Here is a 15,583-nt window from a genome sequence, read left to right as displayed (position 1 = left end):
CCTAAACATGACAGTCATGCGCGGCAGGTCTCGGCTGCTATCAAAATATATTGTTATATTGTTTCGCTACCAAAAGTAGCTTTGTCAAGAGGCCTCTTGACAAAGCTACTTTTGGTAGCGAAACATGTTGAGGGGGGCCATTTGACTTTTAAAACAAATGCCAATGCCCTTTATCCATCACTTATGCGGGTGCACTGCAGGCACCTAGCACCACTGTGTGATGTGAATATTAGTAAAGACCGGCTGGTCTAATTTCTTATGTATCAAGTAGGATCATTTGGCATTTTGGGATTTTAAAATAATTTCTGTGCGAATTACCAATAAAGATTGCACTTTTATCTCCACTAGGGTGTATGGTAAATAAGGGTTTATTGGGTTTACCTAAGGGTAGCCTATAAGTTAGTGACCGTCATTATCTGACTCCGATCGGCTCATTCAGATTAAAGAGATGGGGTTGACTGGGGTACGGGAGCGCACAATTTTTTTTCACTCCCCCCAGCCGGATCCGGTGTCTGTATTAACAAACCGTGGTGTGAATGCACTTTTACATTATAAGGCTATAGGATTGTCTCGGTCAGCTGCACTTTTCCCTCCGCTAATTCCAACATTTATGAACACTCAGACCCCCACTGAGGAAAACTTTTGACATTTCTCTAAGACATGTCAATAAAAAAACTTTAAGCGACCGGTACACATTAAGTGACTTTAAACGTGGCAGGGTTGTTGGAGGTAGACGACTGGTCTGAGTATTTCAGAAGCTGCTGATCTACTGTGATCACACACAACCAGGGATAGTCATAGAGCCCCATCCAAACTAAATATGTGTCCAAACCCACCAGAATCAGAGGTGTCTGCTGACTCATCACTAAAGTGTACGGCGATCTTTAGTAACAATGTGGGCCCCCGCGATTCCCCCGCAATCGGGCATCTTATCCCCTATCCTTTGGATAGGGGATAAGATGTCTAAGCGCCGGAGTACCCCTTTAAAAGGGCTCTTATATATGGTGTGGGGGGGTGTGTGTGTGTGTGTGTATGTATATATATATATATATATATATATATATACAGTATATATATATATATATATATATACACATATATACACACACACACACACACACACAGATAGATCTGAAAAATGTATCACTGCATACTAGGCAGATGTTCCATTCAGGAGTCTGGAAAATCTGGGTGACAACCCTACATCACCTCTAATGGTGGCTATATTGGTTGTTACCTTGATTTCCTGGGAAGAGATGTTAGCCTACTCCAGTGATTCCCAGCCAGGATGCCTCCAGCTGTTGCAAAACTACATCTCCTTGCAAGCTCTCACAGCCGCAGACTTCTGTACCAATAAAGTATAGAACATTGTTCCCTAATTTATGGTTCTCCAGCTGTCGCAAAACTACAGATCCCAGAATTCAATGACAGCCTTAGGTTTATGAAGTAGTATTTCCCAACCTGTAGTTCTCCAGCTGTTGCAAAACTACAACTCCCAGCATTCCCCCACAGCCACCGTCTTCTATAGCAGTACTGCCTGACCTATATTTTTCCAGCTGAGGGTAACCAATTTCCAATATTTGCAAAAATAGGTCACCCTTAAAGGGGTACACCGCTCGAAAACATATATATATATATATATATTATTTTTAAATCAATTGATGCCAGAAAGTTAAACAGATTTGTAAATTACTTCTATTTAAAAGTCTTAATCCTTCCAGTACTTATCAGCTGCTGTATGCTCCACAGCATACAGCAGCCTTTGGCTGTCCAGGCATGCTGGAAGTTGTAGTTTTGCAAAATTTTGCAAATGTTTTTTTACATTTTATTTTTTAATAGTAACTGTAATTTATAGGAACACTTCCGACAAAAGTGATACATAGTATTACATCTTGTGCAGGGCCTGGTTTGTGGTATGACACCGAGATTCAGAGAACACATGAGGCAATCCCGGTATCCTGCCGCACCCCCTAAGGCTCTACACTGTGTCCTTTAATGGAGATCTCCAGCCAAAACTAACTTATCCCCAACCACAGGATAGGGTATAAGTAGCTGATTGTGGGGGATTCAACCGCTGGGACCCCCCACGATCTCCAGAACAGGACCCCGCCTGTCAGTGAGGAGCACGTGCTGCCTACTGGTAGACTGAAAGCGCTCCGTTCATTTGTATGGGAGCGCCAGAGATGCAGAGCTGTACTCGGGTCTCTTTGGCGCTCCAATAGAAATAAATGGAGAGCGTGCCATCTGCAGAACTCCAGCCAAAACTAACTTATCCGCTATCCACAGGATAGGGTATAAGTAGCTGATTGCGGGGGATTCAACCGCTGGAACCCCCCACGATCTCCAGAACAGGACCCCAGCTGTCAGTGAGGAGCACGTGCTGCCTACCGGTAGACCGAAAGCGCTCTGTTCATTTGTATGGGAGCGCCAGAGATGCGGAGCTGTACTTTGGCGGTCTCTTTGGCGCTCCAATAGAAGAAAATGTAGAGCGTGTCATCTGCAGGACCCACTCCTCACTGAGTGCCGGGTACTGGTACAGAGATCACGGGGGTCCCAGTGGTCGCCAGTCGGCCCCCCCGTGATTAGCTTCTTTTCTCCAATCCACAGGAAGTTAGTTTTGGCCGAAGTTCGCCTTTAGAGTTGTATACGTTTTTGTTTTTTTACTTTTACCTATCCAAAATGTAGTCTTGTTGCTGTAAGTTGATGTGTCTATCCTTCCCTAATACAGAGGTACCTGTTGCCGCTAATCACCAGCAGCAAGGAGAGCCGCAAGCAGCTGCAGCGCATCGAGTCCAGCGTCTCGGAGATGAGTGGCAGCGTCACGCAGACAGGTAACGATTAACGACTCCATCCCAGCCCCGCACGCCAGCCCGCTATCACCCCCCCAATCCCCCTCCCCCATCCCGTAGTCATAACTTCATTTATCTGCTCGCAAAATCTGTTCACATTTGCAAATGAAGACGCCGTCATTTCGGTTTAATTTGAAATTGCTTGTTTACTGTCGCTGCGGCCTCAATTAATTATGTTTTTACGGAAAGGATCCCAACCTCAGAATATTAATAAGGGGCTGGAGTGACAGCCTTTTAGTGTAGTGGGAGGTTTAGCTTCATTCTCTCCAGCAGAGGTGTGTGCGCATACATGTAGGGTGCACAAAAGGGAGCGGTTACCGTGTGCTGCCGCAATCTACCTGATGGCTCTTTTATATGGTGTGTGTGTATATATATAAGGGGCAAGTATTCTCCTTAGGGAGGAGTACCGCTTCCGCTGTAGAATGGAGATTCAAAAAGGCCTTTAGCACTCCGCGGGCTTTCTGGGTAAGGAATATGCACAGTAGCTCATCACACCACCTTCTCAGGTAACATGACCTAAGATCAGCTCTGGCTCCAGTTATGAAGTCTCAGAAACAAAAGAAACTAGTGAGTAGAGCAGTGTTTCCCAACCAGGGTGTCTCCAGCTGTTGCAAAATTACAACTCCCAGCATGCCCGGACAGCCAAAGGCTGTCCCGGCATGCTGGGAGTTGTAGTTTTACAACAGCTGGAGGCACACTGGTTGGGAAACACTGGCATAGATTAACATCTCTTTTCAGGAAATCAAGGTAACAACCAATACAGCCACCATTAGAAGTGATGTAGGGTTGTCACCCAGCTTTTCCAGACTCCTGAATGGAACGTCTGCCTAGTATGCAGTGATACATTTTTTAGATCCATCTCTGTGTGTATATATATATATATATATATATAGATAGCTATGTATAAATTCATGTGTGTATATATATATATATATATATATATATATATAACACAACGTGTGTGTGTATGTGTGTATGTTCCAGCATCACGTCCAAACGGCTAAAGATATTAACATGAAACTTTGCCACATGTTACTTATATGTCAACAACAAACATAGGATAGGTGATTTAACCCTTACTCACCCCCATTTGCCAGGGGCGGGGTTTATGTTTAAAGTCCCATACAAGTCAATGGGAAATATATGTTACCGCATAACTTCCAAACGGCTTGAGATATTTCGATAATACTTGGTCACATGTTACTTATATATCCACTTAACATATAGGATAGTTAATTTAACCCTTAGCTACCCCCATTTGTGAGGGTCAGGGTTTTTGTTCCCATGCAAATCAATGGGAAATGTATGTTCCCACATAACTTCTGTACGGCTGGACATATTTCAATACCTGGTACACATATTACGGGTCAGGATAGGAAGACGAGATGGGAGGACGGGATGGGAGGACGGGATGGGAGGACGGGATGGGAGGACGGGATGGGAGGACGGGATGGGAGGACGAGATGGGAGGACGGGATGGGAGGACGGGATGGGAGGTCGGGAAAGGAGGACGGGATAGGAGGACGGGATAGGAGGTCGGGATATGACAACAATATATGAGGACGGGATATGAAGTCAAAAGCTTCCTCCCCAACAAGGATTAGGAAGGAAATATCGGGCAACGCCGGGTACTCAGCTAGTATATGTATATTTAAATTTATATATATTTACATATATATAAGGAATATGCAAAGCAGCTCATCACACCATGCCCTAAGATCAGCTCTGGCTCCAGTTAGGAAGTCTTAGAAGCTGACTGGGATTTATGCCAAGCCAGAATTCTCCCCAGAAGAGAAGACCCATCTGCAGACAGCTGTTTCGGGGGGCTTGTCCCTCGTCAGTACAGAGCAGGGTGTTCTGTCTTGGCTGTGGGAAGAGGCCTTTATGAATCTCCTTTCTACACTTGAAGCGGTGCTCCTCCCTAAGGAGAATACTTGCCCCTTTTACCTAGTCACAGGCCTCTTCCCAAAGCCAAGCCAGAACACCCTGCTCTGTACTGATGATGGGCAAGCCCCCCGAAACAGCTGTCTGCAGATGGGTCTTCTTCTCTTCTGGCGAGAATTCTGGCTTGGCATAAATCCCAGTCAGCTTCTGAGACTCCGTAACTGGAGCCATAGCTGATCTTAGGGGATGCTACCTGAGAAGGTGGTGTGATGAGCTGCTTTGCATATTCCTTATACAGCTAGCTAGCTATATATATATATATATATATATATATATATATATATATATATATATATTACATATACAGAGATGGATCTGAAAAAATGTATCACTGCATACTAGTCAGACGTTCCATTCAGGAGTCTGGAAAAGCTGGGTGACAACCCTATATCACCTCTAATGGTGGCTGTATTGGTTGTTACCTTGATTTCCTGAAAAGAGATGTTAGTCTGTGCCAGTGTTTCCCAACCAGGGTGCCTCCAGCTGTTGCAAAATTACAACTCACAGCATGCCCGGACAGCCTTTGGCTGTCCGGGCATGCTGGGAGTTGTAATTTTGCAACAGCTGGAGACACCCTGGTTGGGAAACACTGCTCTACTCACTAGTTTCTTTTACCACTCAGCTCTGCTACATCTAACAGAGCCATAATGTATAAACTCTATGCTACATTTCTATAACTTAGGTAGTGTTCAGGCGGTACATTGCCGGTGTATCACACCCATATTGGCAGAAAAGTATACCGACATATACTGTGGTGTTCTCAAGCCCGGCCCATTGAGTTCATAGCGTAATCCAGGAATAGAAAAGCAAAAAGCTGATTTCTATGACGAATGTGGTATTACAACTTGGTTCCATTCACTTCAATGTAACTGGAGCTGCGATACCACACACAACCTGAGGACAGGTGTGGCGCTGTCTTTATAGAAATCAGCTCTGTTTTTCGAATCGTAACCCCTTTAATGGTAAACGCAGATGCAGGTCTGCTTTGTTTTTAGGATATGTTCAGGAAATGGACTGTACTTACTAGTAGACTACTTTTGGTCCGTAACACTGAGCTCACACATAGTATTTTGGTCAGTATTTGGAGCCCATTTTGGTCAGTTTTTATAGCCAAAACTGGGAGTGAAAAAAACTGATAATAAACTGTTTAGGACCCACTCCTGGTTTGGCTAAAAACACTGCCGAAATGAGGTCCAAAAGAGAATGATCTGTGAACGCTGTCTTCTGCTGCATCTGGTAAGCTTAGCACTACTACACCCATCATCATTGCTGCATCTGACAAATTCATATCAACCTTTTTTAGGCTGAAGCTGGACAGAGACAGATGCGGTGGATGGTCACTGGTCATATACTGCGTACCTAGGACACAGGAAGTATATCCTCCTTATAAATGGGTTGTCTCATAAAAACAACCCCTGCGTATATGACCTATTAGGGTATATGTATATTATTCGGGGTGGGGGTCGTCATCCACCTTCGGAACCTATCTATAATTCAGAACACAGTATTACGCAGATGTCTATTTATCTGAATGGCTACCATGTAATATTTGTGCCCACTGCAGGAAAACTGCCCCTTGGAAATGCATCTCCTGGGGCAATCAGCTGATTTTGTCCTGGGCTTTAGGAGCAGGACCCAGGGCAGTCAGCTCATCACCACATGGGCCTCAGGAGCAGGACCCAGGGCAGTCAGCTCATCACCCCATGGGCCTCAGGAGCGGGACCCAGGGCAGTCAGCTCATCACCCCATGGGCCTCAGGAGCGGGACCCAGGGCAGCCAGCTCATCATCCCATGGGCCTCAGGAGCAGGACCCAGAGCAGTCAGCTCATCACCCCATGGGCCTCAGGAGCGAGACCCAGGACAGTGAGATCATCACCCCATGGGACTCAGGAGCAGGACCCAGGGCTTTCAGCTCATCATCCCATGGGCCTCAGGAGCGGGACCCAGGACAGTCAGCTCATCACCCCATGGGCCTCAGGAGTGGGACCCAGGGCAATCAGCTCATCACCCCATGGGCCTCAGGAGCGGGACCCAGGGCAGTCAGCTCATCACCCCATGGGCCTCAGGAGCAGGACCCAGGGCAGTCAGCTCATCACCCCATGGGCCTCAGGAGCGGGTGATCCAGGGCAGTCAGCTCATCACCCCATGGGCCTCAGGAGCGGGACCCGGGACAGTGAGATCATCACCTCATGGGCCTCAGGAGCGGGTGATCCAGGGCAGTCAGCTCATCACCCCATGGGCCTCAGGAGCGGGACCCAGGGAAGTCAGCTCATCACCCCATGGGCCTCAGGAGCGGGACCCAGGGCTTTCAGCTCATCATCCCATGGGCCTCAGGAGCAGGACCCAGGACAGTCAGCTCATCACCCCATGGGCCTCAGGAGTGGGACCCAGGGCAATCAGCTCATCACCCCATGGGCCTTAGGAGCGGGACCCAGGGCAGTCAGCTCATCACCCCATGGGCCTCAGGAGCAGGACCCAGGGCAGTCAGCTCATCACCCCATGGGCCTCAGGAGCGGGTGATCCAGGGCAGTCAGCTCATCACCCCATGGGCCTCAGGAGCGGGACCCGGGACAGTGAGATCATCACCTCATGGGCCTCAGGAGCGGGTGATCCAGGGCAGTCAGCTCATCACCCCATGGGCCTCAGGAGCGGGACCCAGGGAAGTCAGCTCATCACCCCATGGGCCTCAGGAGCGGGACCCGGGACAGTGAGATCCATCACCCCATGGGCCTCAGGAGCAGGACCCAGGACAGTCAGCTCATCAACCCATGGGCCTCAGGAGTGGGACCCAGGGCAGTCAGCTCATCACCCGATGGGCCTCAGGAGCGGGACCCGGGACAGTGAGATTATCACCCCATGGGCCTCAGGAGTGGGACCCAGGACAGTCAGCTCATCACCCCATGGGCCTCAGGAGTGTGACCCAAGACAGTCAGCTCATCACCCCATGGGCCTCAGAAGCGGGACCCAGGGCAGTCAGCTCATCACCCCATGGGCCTCAGGAGCAGGACCCAGGGCTATCAGCTCATCACCCCATGGGCCTCAGGAAAGGGACCCAGGGCACTCAGCTGATCACCCGATGGGCCTCAGGAGTGTGACCCAGGGCAGTCAGCTCATCACCCCATGGGCCTCAGGAGCGGGAGCCAGGGCTATCAGCTCATCACCCCCATGGGCCTCAGGAGCGGGACCCAGGGCACTCAGCTGATCACCCGATGGGCCTCGGGAGTGTGACCCAGGGCAGTCAGCTCATCACCCCATGGGCCTCAGGAGCGGGACCCAGGGCAGTCAGCTCATCACCCCATGGGCCTCAGGAGCAGGACCCAGGGCAGTCAGCTCATCACCCCATGGGCCTCAGGAGCGGGACCCAGGGCAGTCAGATGATCACCCGATGGGCCTCGGGAGTGTGACCCAGGGCAGTCAGCTCATCACCCCATGTACTTCCTCCTTAAAGGGCTTGTCTACAGTGAAGACAACACCCCTATACCCTTCCAGATATGGCAGGGTATGACACATTTGTCATTCTAAATGAAACAAAACACTATGTCTTAGTCAGAACAGTCACAAAGTCCCACCCAACTTTTTCTTAAATTAGCTTTTTTGGTGTATCTAAAAAAAATAAAATGAAAAAATTCCACCTTTTCAGGTTTTTCGTCATTGTGTCATGCAGGCGACCAAACCCAAGATTGTGAGCAAGAACATCGGCTCCCATCCCAACCCTGACAAGTGTTATTTCAGTGAACATCCAGCCCTGGAATGGGGGGGGAGGAGGAAGGGGGTGGCGTATATCGTGTAATTTCAGCAATGACTAGGAGGCTGAGGGTTCCCCGGGGATCCTTTCCTTTGTATATCTGTATGGGTAAAATGTGATTTCTACCTCCAGCGAGTCACACTGATCACGGCCCTGTTGTCTCTATGTCTGCCAGCAAACACCCCCCCCCCCCTTCTTCTCTACCCCTCCAGCGGCCTCTGTCAAAGAGATGACAGCCAAGGATAGATGGATAAAGCAGACAGTGCTGGAGATACAGAGAGATAGAGCCTATGATAAATGGCGCTCTGTGATAAGGGACACACACAGCTATACTTTTCAATCCAGTCAGCTCTCCGCCACAGTGATACATTGCAAATCCCACAGATGAGATGGGAGGGGAGAGATTAGATGGGGAAGAGCATAAATCCCGAGCAGAGGAAGCGCACACGCGGTTGTGGCTGGGTGTAGACGGAGCCTTCGCCGCCGCCGTCGTCGTTGCCGCCGCTGAGCACATGATTAGGCCTTTGCTCAACTGGTTGATTTCCGAGTGTCATTCATCACATTACCGCAGCAGCTTGTAAAGACGCGGGGTTTTCGCCCTGACAGGAGTTTATTTTCACCCCCCTTTTCTTTCCCAAATCCATCACGTCCTAAACACCGTGAAGTTATAGATAGGATCCCGTAATAACGTTCCCGTCGCCTGAGCGCGATTGAAAGCGACAAGGAAAATTGTTCTAATTTTTCACGTTCCGATTAGAAGGGATGATACGAACGAAGGTGTATTTAATTTGTCATTGCTTTTTTTTTTTTTATTAATTTTTTTTATAGCGCCAGCAAATTCTGTGGCGCCCAATTATATCAGTCCCTGGTAGCAAACTGGACACCGATATACAAATTTTGGATTTGAACCCAGGACCGATGTGCTGCAAGAAATCTGAGACATAGATGTGCATTGGAAGTGCAAGTGGATGCACACTAGGAATAGTTCCCTTTAAAAGGGTTGGATCTGGCCATACACCAGTGTTTTTGAAACAGTGTGCCTCCAGCTGTTGCAAAACTATAACTCCCAGCATGCCCGGACAGCCTTCGGCTGTCCGGGCATGCTGGGAGTTGTAGTTTTGCAACAGCTGGAGGCACACTGTTTCAAAAACACTGCCATATACATAAGCTAGCTGTCAGCTAAACACTCATTCTGTCAACAGCTATTTCATCCAATGTCCCTCTATACACGTGTATGCTCAGTTTGGTTGAGCGTTCCTATATTTTAAATAGAAGTAGAAAAACCTGAGGAAGCTGCACAAGCGCAGTGAAACGCGTTGCATCTCAGTCAATAAAATCCTCTTTTATCCTCCATGCCTTGTCGTGGTCGGTCAGCGCCGTTTGAGCCGGGTCCCTCCTCGATCTGCCCAAGAGCAAAGGGATTGAGCGGTGTAAATCCAACATACTTAAAGGGGTATTCCAGGAAAAAACTTTTTATATACCGTATATATCAACTGGCTCCAGAAAGTTAAACAGATTTGTAAATGACTTCTATTAAAAAAATCTTAATCCTTTCAGTACTTATGAGCTCCTGAAGTTAAGGTTGTTCTTTTCTGTCTAAGTCCTCTCTGATGACACCTGTCTCGGGAAACGCCCAGTTTAGAAGCAAATCCCCATAGCAAACCTCTTCTAAACTGGGCGTTTCCCGAGACAGGTGTCATCAGAGAGGACTTAGACAGAAAAAACAACCTTAACTTCAGAAGCTCATAAGTACTGAAAGGATTAAGATTTTTTAATAGAAGTCATTTACAAATCTGTTTAACTTTCTGGAACCAGTTGATATTTATAAAAAAAAAGTTTTTCCTGGAATACCCCTTTAATTCTTCTCTTCCCAACATCATTTGTCATGAGATATTCAGTAGGCCGACATACACATTAGATAGCTGGCTGGTCCCACCATTCATGTAGATAGCTAGCTGGTCCCGCCATTCATGGGTTTGGCCGACACATGTCTAATGTGTATTGTGGCCTTATTTTTTGTGGGACTGACTACTCCATGGCCTTTCTGTGCAGAATCTATGAAAAGAATAATGCTTATTCTCCTTGCAGATAATGTTGGACATCAAACTGCCTGTGAAATGCACATTGGGGGTATTTGATGTTAGGACTGGGGATACAAAGATTAAAGGGGTACGCTGATGGAAAACAAGTGGGAAAAAAAAAGTTTTCAAATCAACCTGTACCAGAAAGTTTTAAACAGATTTGTAAATGACTTCTTCTTAAAAATCTTAATCCTTCCAGTACTTATCAGCTGCTGTATGCTCCAGAGGAAGTTGTGTAGTTCTTTCCAGTCTGACCACAGTGCTCTCTGCTGCCACCTCTGTCCGTCCTTATCAGGAACTGTCCAGAGTAGAAGCAAATCCCTGTAGCAAACCTCTCCTGCTTCGGACAGTTCCTGACATGGACACAGGTGTCAGCAGAGAGCACTGTGGTCAGACTTACAGAACTACACAACTTCCTCAGTTGTATACAGCAGCTGATAAGTACTGGAAGGATTAAGATCTTTTAAGTCATTTACAAATCTGTTTAATTTTCTGGCACCAGTTGATTTGAAAACATGTTTTGTTTCACCAGAGGAGTACTCATTTACCCCTTTGCCAGAAAGGCATGTTTTGATCTGCTGCTTCAAAACTACAGCTTCAATCGTGCCCCTACAGCCTTGGCTTACAGTGCATGATGGGAAGCGTAGTTGGGGAGCCACAGGTAGAGGAACGCTGCTCTGTGGTGTGCACACTCTTGCTGGTTCTCTGGCTGCATGACACCATATATGTTAGTACTGCCATATTTATTTAGTTATATCTATTTACATTTCCTTAAAGACTATTGGAATTCTTTTGATCCATCGCTGTGTCTTATTAATTCTTGTAGTGACCCAGCTACAGACCACATTGGCCGCAGTACAGGAACTGCTCCTACAGCATCAGCAGAAGATCCAGGACCTGACCCAGGAATTGGCCGCCTCTAAGGTGACACTTGATTTCCTCTTCCCTCCTGGTTTACAGATCCTGTGCGCTGCTGTCCATTTCTAGCCTTCCTCTATCAGGCTTTAAAGGGGTATTCCGGCTTTATATATCTTATCCCCTGTCCAAAGGATAGGGGATAAGATGTATGATCGTAGGGGTCCCTCCTCTGAGACGAACGTCACGCCACGCCCCCTCCATCCATGTCTATGGGAGGGGGTGTGGCAGCGCCACGCCCCCTCCCATAGACATGAATGGAGGGGGTGTGGTGTGACGTCACTAGGGGGCATGGCCACGACGTCACATCCCTGTCTCAGAGGCAGTGCCCGGCACAGAATGCTGGGGGCTGCACCGAGATCGCGGACACCTCCACTGTCCAGAGCAGAAGAAAATCCCCATAGCAAATCTCTCCTGCTTTGGACAGTTCCTAACATGGACTGAGGTGTCAGCAGAGAGCACTTGTGGTCAGACAGAAAGGAAGTTCAAAAAGGAAAAAAATTTCCTCTGTAGTATTCAGCAGCTGATCAGTACTGGAAGGATTAAGATTTTTAAATAGAAGTAATTTTCAAATCTGTTTAACTTTTTGGCACCGGTTGATAAAAAAAAAAAAAAAAGTTTTCCAGGGGAGTACCCCTTTAAAGGGGTACTCCACTGGCCAGCGTTCGGAACATTTAGTTCCTTGTGGAGTTCCCCTTTAAACAGAAACTGGCAGCAGCATCGCATGCACTAAACTGAATACACAGGTCAATAGTGCGGGTGATGCTGATTAAAATGTACTGAACCTGGAAATAAACTATTAAATAAATTTAATGACTGGGTGACAAGTGTGCAAAGTAGTTCTCTATCAAATGGATCGGACCTTGCCCATGATAGTGTCCATACACCAATTTGGTGGTCTCCCCCATGAGACACCTTACACCCCTAGTGACTGTGTGAACAAAGACGTAGGCTCATAACCTACAAAATTGTGGACTATTGTTACAGCTTCCTGCTCCAGCACAGTTTTAATGTTGTGTCCTATAAAATCAGCATGAAATATATCTATATACCAAATGATTATTATTGTGGTATAAATATAAATTTCCTATAAATGTTGTAGAGTTTGTAATCCTAATGCCCTCATGTCAGATGGGGCTTTATCTCAGCAGCGGCTAATGTGGCCAAGTCTGCTCCCTCTGGATCATGTGCCGCTCAGATACTTATGGCAATCAAAACACAGAATGCAGAGTAACATTTACTGTTTTCTCCGGTCCCTTTATAGCCTTAGCCTTATGCACTGAGAGTTAATGGACCCTCAGCTGCCGGGGGAAGCAATCAACCAGACAGCACCTTGGTGTCTTCATTGCGTCTTCTCAGGTCTGCACCATCCTTAAACAATGGTGCACCTAGTGCAGTGTTTCCCAACCAGGGTGCCTCCAGCTGTTGTTTAGGTCAGTGTTTCCCAACCAGGGGGCCTCCAGCTGTTATTTAGGTCAGTGTTTCCCAACCAAGGGGCCTTCAGCTGTTGTTTAGGTCAGTGTTTCCCAACCAGGGTGCCTCCAGCTGTTGTTTAGGTCAGTGTTTCCCAACAGGGTGCCTCCTGCTGTTGTTTAGGTCAATGTTTCCCAAACAGGGTGCCTCCAGCTGTTGTTTAGGTCAGTTTTTCCCAACCAGGGGGCCTCCAGCTGTTGTTTAGGTCAGTGTTTACCAACCAGGGTGCCTCCAGCTGTTGTTTAGGTCAGTGTTTCCCAACCAGGGTGCCTCCAGCTGTTATTTAGGTCAGTGTTTCCCAACCAGGGGGCCTCCAGCTGTTGTTAAGGTCAGTGTTTCCCAACCAGGGTGCCTCCAGCTGTTGTTTAGGTCAGTGTTTCCCAACCAGGGTGCCTCCAGCTGTTGTTTAGGTCAGTGTTTCCCAACCAGGGGGCCTCCAGCTGTTATTTAGGTCAGTGTTTCCCAACCAAGGGGCCTTCAGCTGTTGTTTAGGTCAGTGTTTCCCAACCAGGGTGCCTCCAGCTGTTGTTTAGGTCAGTGTTTCCCAACAGGGTGCCTCCTGCTGTTGTTTAGGTCAATGTTTCCCAAACAGGGTGCCTCCAGCTGTTGTTTAGGTCAGTTTTTCCCAACCAGGGGGCCTCCAGCTGTTGTTTAGGTCAGTGTTTACCAACCAGGGTGCCTCCAGCTGTTGTTTAGGTCAGTGTTTCCCAACCAGGGTGCCTCCAGCTGTTATTTAGGTCAGTGTTTCCCAACCAGGGGGCCTCCAGCTGTTGTTAAGGTCAGTGTTTCCCAACCAGGGTGCCTCCAGCTGTTGTTTAGGTCAGTGTTTCCCAACCAGGGTGCCTCCAGCTGTTGTTTAGGTCAGTGTTTCCCAACCAGGGGGCCTCCAGCTGTTGTTTAGGTCAGTGTTTCCCAACCAGGGTGCCTCCAGCTATTGTTTAGGTCAGTGTTTCCTAACCAGGGTGCCTCCAGCTGTGGTTTAGATCAGTGTTTCCCAACCAGGGTGCCTCCAGCTGTTGTTTAGGTCAGTGTTTCCCAACCAGGGGGCCTCCAGCTGTTGTTTAGATCAGTGTTTCCCAACCAGGGTGCCTCCAGCTGTTGTTTAGGTCAGTGTTTCCCAACCAGGGTGCCTCCAGCTGTTGTTTAGGTCAGTATTTCCCAACCAGGGTGCCTCCAGCTGTGGTTTAGATCAGTGTTTCCCAACCAGGGTGCCTCCAGCTGTGGTTTAGGTTAGTGTTTCCCAACCAGGGTGCCTCCAGCTGTTGTAAAACTACAACTCCCAGCATGCCTAGATAGCCGAAGGCTGTCCATGCATGCTGGGAGTTGTAGTTTTTCAACAGCTGGAGGCACCTTGGTTGGGAAACACTGACCTAGTGGTTATGTAATACACTGTTTTACAATTGCAGAATTGTTTGTTTCATAGCATTGTTTCGGTCTCTTTCTTCTAGGCATCCAACTCCACTAACACAATTCTGGAATCTCAGGGTCTACAAGAAATTAAGTCTGAGATTTACTCACTGAAGGGGCTGCTTCTAAACAGGTACTGGGGTCATACATCCTTTAGGGCAGTTTTCTCAAATCTGTGGCTCTCCAGCTGTTGCAAAACTACAACTCTTATTTTGGAAAGAGCGTTGTGGTCAGCTCACCCAGTACGACCCACCGCAGCACGGACAGGTATGGGCCCCACCAGAGATATGGTTGGATGATGTATGAGTAAGTCCAGGTACTACTGTCCGAAACGCGTCACCACCATGCATTCTTGTTGTACTACGCGCTTTATGTAAATAAATTGCAGGAATTGCCCTGGAATACTGCGCTGGACTTCTATTTCTTTCTTCAACTACAACTCTTATCATACCCTTACAGCTGAAGTTGGTCGGGGCATGATGGGAGTTTCAGTTTTGAAACAGCTGGAGAACCACAGTTTGGGGGACACCGCTTTTAAGGGTACATGGGCTATGTGGAGCAAGAAGATACTGTATGCTACTGGCATTCTTAAAGGGGTATTCCGGCCAAATACATCTTATCCCCTATCCAAAGGATAGGGGATAAGATGTCCGATCGCGTCCCCAGTCCCAGAAAGTAAGAGGTTTCCGAGACTGGAGATGTAGATCCCACGATCAGACATCTTATCCCCTATCCTTTGGATAGGGGATGAGATGTGTTTTGCCGGAATACTTCTTTAAAGGGGTACTCTGCCGGCACCGCGCACAGACAGGACCAAGACCAGTACACTTACTCTATACCTACAACGAAGAGTGTACCCTTGTTATGGACCTGAGGAAGGCTTAATGCCGAAACGCGTTGTTCGAAATTACCGAATAAAGATTTGCTTTGTCCTGTGCCGGCTTGTTTTCATTTACTGTCCTCCAATAAGAGCAGCGCCTCCCCTGAATACCGTCATTTTTCCACATTGTTGTCTATATTACCTACTGGACCCCCCGAGGGAGCCCAGTGACGGTAGGGAGTGCAGCATCCCCAGGCGTTTGTATTGCTATTACGCATACCCCACAAGGTCAGTATATCACCAAGGTGTGGTGGAGGGTTCACACCGAGATTGATATACTTAATAAGGG

At 47.7% G+C, this 15,583-nt stretch overlaps 1 protein-coding gene across 4 annotated transcripts in view; it reads left to right on the top strand.

The window, feature by feature from the left end:
* PEX14 (peroxisomal biogenesis factor 14) overlaps positions 1–15,583 on the top strand; it is a 196,913-nt gene that overhangs the window by 174,194 nt on the left and 7,136 nt on the right. For all 4 annotated transcript variants that reach the window (XM_056543810.1, XM_056543809.1, XM_056543808.1 and 1 more), the window contains 3 exons: positions 2,729–2,831; positions 11,446–11,543; positions 14,456–14,547. In XM_056543810.1, coding sequence (XP_056399785.1) covers positions 2,729–2,831; positions 11,446–11,543; positions 14,456–14,547 — 293 coding nt within the window. The remainder of the gene's footprint in view (positions 1–2,728; positions 2,832–11,445; positions 11,544–14,455; positions 14,548–15,583) is intronic.

The sequence above is a fragment of the Hyla sarda genome, chromosome 10 (assembly GCF_029499605.1).
Source record: "Hyla sarda isolate aHylSar1 chromosome 10, aHylSar1.hap1, whole genome shotgun sequence".
Taxonomy (NCBI): domain Eukaryota; kingdom Metazoa; phylum Chordata; class Amphibia; order Anura; family Hylidae; genus Hyla; species Hyla sarda.
Note: the sequence above shows the minus strand (reverse complement) of the source record. Positions and strands in the feature narration are given on the sequence as shown.